At 35.7% G+C, this 4659-nt stretch overlaps 2 protein-coding genes across 4 annotated transcripts in view; one reads left to right on the forward strand and one right to left on the reverse strand.

Annotated features, from left to right (window-relative positions):
- Nucleotides 1-3248, reverse strand: part of LOC111460838 (mitochondrial substrate carrier family protein ucpB) — a 4827-nt gene extending 1579 nt beyond the window's left edge. Inside the window, exons 1-7 of one of the 3 annotated variants that reach the window (XM_023104163.1) lie at nucleotides 3142-3248; nucleotides 2807-2923; nucleotides 2138-2199; nucleotides 1816-2052; nucleotides 1578-1745; nucleotides 1367-1416; nucleotides 247-379 (exon numbers count right to left, since the gene is read on the reverse strand). In XM_023104163.1, coding sequence (XP_022959931.1) covers nucleotides 247-379; nucleotides 1367-1416; nucleotides 1578-1745; nucleotides 1816-2052; nucleotides 2138-2199; nucleotides 2807-2923; nucleotides 3142-3181 — 807 coding nt within the window. In that variant the 5' untranslated portion in view covers nucleotides 3182-3248. The other 2 variants (XM_023104166.1, XM_023104165.1) reach the window with 2 other exon arrangements.
- Nucleotides 3249-4255: 1007 nt separating this feature from the next.
- LOC111460839 (U1 small nuclear ribonucleoprotein C) overlaps nucleotides 4256-4659 on the forward strand; it is a 3771-nt gene continuing 3367 nt past the window's right edge. Inside the window, exons 1-2 of the mRNA XM_023104167.1 lie at nucleotides 4256-4375; nucleotides 4493-4535. Coding sequence (XP_022959935.1) covers nucleotides 4368-4375; nucleotides 4493-4535 — 51 coding nt within the window. The 5' untranslated portion in view covers nucleotides 4256-4367. The remainder of the gene's footprint in view (nucleotides 4376-4492; nucleotides 4536-4659) is intronic.

The following is a 4659-nucleotide window of genomic DNA, read 5'->3' on the forward strand; positions in this document are numbered from 1 at the left end:
GGGGGGGGGGGGGGGGTTTGCTTGCTTAGCACTGCATAAATGTTCCACCTCCTCATCTAATTAATGCAGAAAAAATGCATGGACTTAAATGGGAAGGATAGGCAGTCACATTCGTAATCATGTCAATCCGATGCATACAACTCTATTTGCATATCGAGAATACATTTAGATACAAGACAAAGGACAAGACAAAAATACATTTAGATACAAGACAACAGATAAGAGGAAAAATGGCAGGTCATGTACCTGATATGCGCAATGAAGTCCACTCTTGTAACTTCCAGCTCTTTTAGACTCACGTTGTAACATAAGACGTGTTTTAACCATGTCAATAGGCGTTGTCATGAGAGTACTCACCACACCCGCTACTGTACTTGAGCTTCACAAGCATGCACCACATGGTAAATCCTCAGATGTAAAGTATGAGAGACAACTAAAAATTATTTTGTACTCAAATTTAAACGGTACGTATACTCACAGTAGAAATAAAAAAAATAATAAAACATTTGCCATCTGGTAAAATTGCACGAGACGGCAATCTAAAAACCAAAGCAAAGTTTTGGGTTTACCTATAGACAACGAAACAAGCCAACGAGTAAAAATAAACAAATTTATTTAATAGTTTTTTAAATGCATTTTTTTCACTGAAAAATCCTTCTTGAGTCAGCTATTTTTGGACAAAAGAACATTAAACTTCCGGGGAAAGCTTTCTTGATACTTAAAGGAGGGTCCTAAGTCCCAGAACTGATTCAGGTCCTTTAGGTTTCAATTCAACTTAAGAAATCCTTTGGGGTATCTAGAAAATATTAGTTATTTTAATAAACCTTCTTCATATTCCAACTTCTATATAACTAAATTGTACTTTCAACTTTATAAACCACGTGCAATCGAATCGCTTTTTCGAGAAATACGAGACTAATGGAGTGATTCAAAGGGTTCTCGATGTCTTACACACTGTTTTCTTATCCAGACGGACTCTCCCGTCTTTGTCTTCGTCAGGCCCTTTATGCACGTAATTAAAACTAGTTTTACTAAATAAACGGACCGATAGGTTTGGGATCATATTCATTTCATGGCCTCCCTCAAGGCTTCCTCCTACAGAAACATCCAATTTCACTTCGTCTTTGTTCCTGGCTGGTTAGAGTGTATTTACTTTTCTCAAAACTCCAAATACTTGTTCAAGGACGGAGTCGTTGTCCTGTTAACCATTTTATAAATCTTTATGCTAATATAACAGTAAATTACCTAAAAGCAGCACCTTCTCCATTAGGGAGTATTTTATATTAAATGAGTTTTAAGGCTCAAAGGAAATAGGAAGTGAAATAGATAGAAAGAACAATGGTAGAGATAGTTCATAGTTTCTTACATGAGATGCAAAGGAAATCCTTCTTCTAAGGGTGTCCACTTTACTAAAACCTGCAAAATACATAAAAGTTAAAACCTTAAGAATTTTTTTAAAAGAACATTTGTAGAAATAAGCTTGCAGAACTACAACATATACGTACGGATCAGAAATCAGAACCGGTAGAATTACTTTATGCGTATGCAAATTAAAAAGAACATGCTTAGACATAGACCTGCTTAGCTTCATCATATGTTGCCAGCTGAGATGCTGTCAAAGCACCTGCTCTGGCCATAGCAGGGCCAACTCCCTTCCAAAGAGCTTTTAGTCCCTCCTCGGAAATGATTTTGGACATTTCTTTGATTGGCCCTCTGGTTGAGTTCGGATTCATTTGTAATCGCACCTGCCAACGATATATAATCTTAAGATCGGGCTATAATTGAAAAGTAACGAAAGACAATATCCTTTATCACCTTGAGAACTTCAACTGGATTGGTGAGAGCAGTTGCAACCGCACCAGAAATTGCTCCAGATCCAATCTTAACAAAGATATTAGTAGACCCGAAAACCAAATCAGAAGCATACTTTGACGGTTCATATAAACCTAAGCGGAGACCTCCATATAGAACCGATCTTGTCAGAGCTGGTGATAACCCCAAATACAAAGACCTTGGCCCTTCATTATTCAACAGTTGCACGAACAGTTGTCCCTATTTACATCCTCGATTAACGTTTTATAGAACAAGAAAGTTCAAGGAAACAGAATTGGAATCCTTATAAGAAAAACGTGAATACCATTCCAATTAGAGGCCCCCTCTGCCCCACAAGTTGCATTTGCAACCTAACTTTAAGCACATCTGCATTCAAGCTGGACAAAAATTAAGATCACTGTTTGTTGGCTATAGGATCAATTTCTTCTCTCTCTCTCTCTCTCTCTTCTGAAAATTAATGATCATTTGTGTTAATTCTAAATGATTTGGATACACAAAAGGTTTGCACCAACAAAATCCGCCAAAAAAACAGCCAATTCATTCTAGTTCAGGATTTCTCTTACTCATTCCTTCCTGATGGTAGCATGAACTACACGTTATTAGATCAATTCAGCCATCATCCCAAATAATACGAGGAATAAACTATAAAACAGTAAAACCACAGAAATAATACAAATGTAATTTCACACAGTTAACCAAGAAAAAAAGTTCATGATAAAAGTTTCATAAAACCAACACATTCACGAACTCTTAAGGAAACAAAACGGTTGCATCAGATTCAATTCGAGATCCACCAAAACCTAGCAACTTGAAAGAATGAAACACACACACACTTACTAGCCCAAACACCCACAAAACACCTATCGCGGACATCTTGCTCTAGATTTCAAGCCCCACAAAAACAGAAACTCAAACGCATAATTAAAAATTTTACAGGAAAAAAAGAACAGAAAGAGAGAGAGAGAGAGAGAACCTAAAGGATGAGTAACGGCGGTGGCGATCGCGACGGAAAACCCACTGGTTCCAAAATGATAACCAACATCAGACGGAGAAACGGCCCAATTCCGCTTCTCATTGCGCGCCAAAACTCCTGAATACAATTAGAGAAACAAACATCACTCCAAATTTCTCGGAAATCAACAAAACAGCAGCTCGCTCAGCTATAATAAACAAAAACATAAGCAGAATTTTGCGGGTCAATAGTGGGAAGGGGAATCGAGAAATACGCCATTGTTTTTCTCCTCATCCAGATAAAGAATGATTCAAATGGATCAGTGCTAATAAGAGATGGAAGAAACTGCAGAGAACCTGAAATGGCGGATTCTTGGGAAGAAGATTCGTCAACCATATTCCCTTCCTTTTTTCTTCCCTATTGAGAAATCGTAAGATGCCCCGACATTTATATAGGGGACGGGTTGCCTCTATCAACCGTTTCAGCCTCTGTAATTTCTTTTACTAGACAAAATAAAATATAATTTATAATGGTAATTTCTTTCTTTCTTTCTTTTTTTTTTTAAGTTCAACCACTTAATTATTTATCTAACTCAATGAGAAGCTTTAAATCAAGATGTTATCGGCTTTTTTGTTCGTGCTCTCAATCGAATTGAGGGACGTCCAATAAAATTGGAATGATACAGAGAAATTTGAAGAGGATATCAAGAAACTCGAGAAATGGTATCAAAGACCGACACCAAACAGGATGCTAATGAGGACGCTGGGCCCGAGGGACGATGGATCGTGAGATCCTACATTAATTGAAGAGGGGATCGAAGCACTTCCTTACAAGGATGTGGAAACCTCTCCCTATTAGACATCATTTTAAAATTGTAAGACTAACAATGATACATAATGGATTAAAACGGACAATGTCTGCTTGTGGTAAACTTAGACGGTTACAAATGATATCAGAGCTTGCGGGTAAGATTAAAAAAAAATATATATATATATATATATATATATATATATATATATATATATATACTTCAATAAAAAAAATATTGTTGAAATTATCAAAATATATTTCAATTCATGTGATAAATTTTAGGTGGATTACAATTTAGAGTTATTATATTTCATTGATGTATTTTAAGATGACCATTGAGTATGAATGTTACAACTTTTGAAGCAATAAAAAGCATGTATGTCGTATTTGTAAGGAGACATGTAAAATAGTGTAAAAGATACTCTTTTTTAGCCCATGGATAAGCTTGTTTGCCATTCTATATATATATATATTTTATAATTAAAATCAATATTTAAATTTAATAAAATTGAAAGTTTGTAGTAAAAAAATGATATAATTAAACGAGTCATTCTAAAAAAAATCGACCGATGAAGACCGACCAGACCGGGTTAAGTAAACTCACATGGGGAACCGAACCGATCGGTTCGGATGGTTGATTAAAAATAAGATCGGAAATCGAGTCAATTCTTCGTTCGCAAAAAAGACCAGAAGCTTCTCTCTCAGAGTCGCAGAGTCGCTGATAGGGTTTTTGGTGGGTCTGCCATTGTTGCTTCTTCTTTGAGCTAGCGCTATGCCTCGGTTCGTTCTTCCATTTCCATTTGATGCTAAGTCTCAGAGTTTCATCCCTCAATCAAATTTACTTCTCTCTCTATTTTTCTCTACAGTTTATGATTTGATCTTCTCGTTTGCGCGCAGGTATTATTGTGACTATTGTGATACATATCTGACACATGATTCTGTAAGTCATCTTCTTACGTTCATATGAAAATGTGATTTCATTTTCGTTTGATCATTGTCCACTTTTTTTTTTTTTTTTTTTTTTTTTTTTTTTTTTTTTTTTTTTTTTTTTTTTTTTTTTTTTT

This window comes from Cucurbita moschata, unplaced genomic scaffold (assembly GCF_002738365.1).
Source record: "Cucurbita moschata cultivar Rifu unplaced genomic scaffold, Cmos_1.0 Cmo_Scf00024, whole genome shotgun sequence".
Lineage (NCBI taxonomy): Eukaryota > Viridiplantae > Streptophyta > Magnoliopsida > Cucurbitales > Cucurbitaceae > Cucurbita > Cucurbita moschata.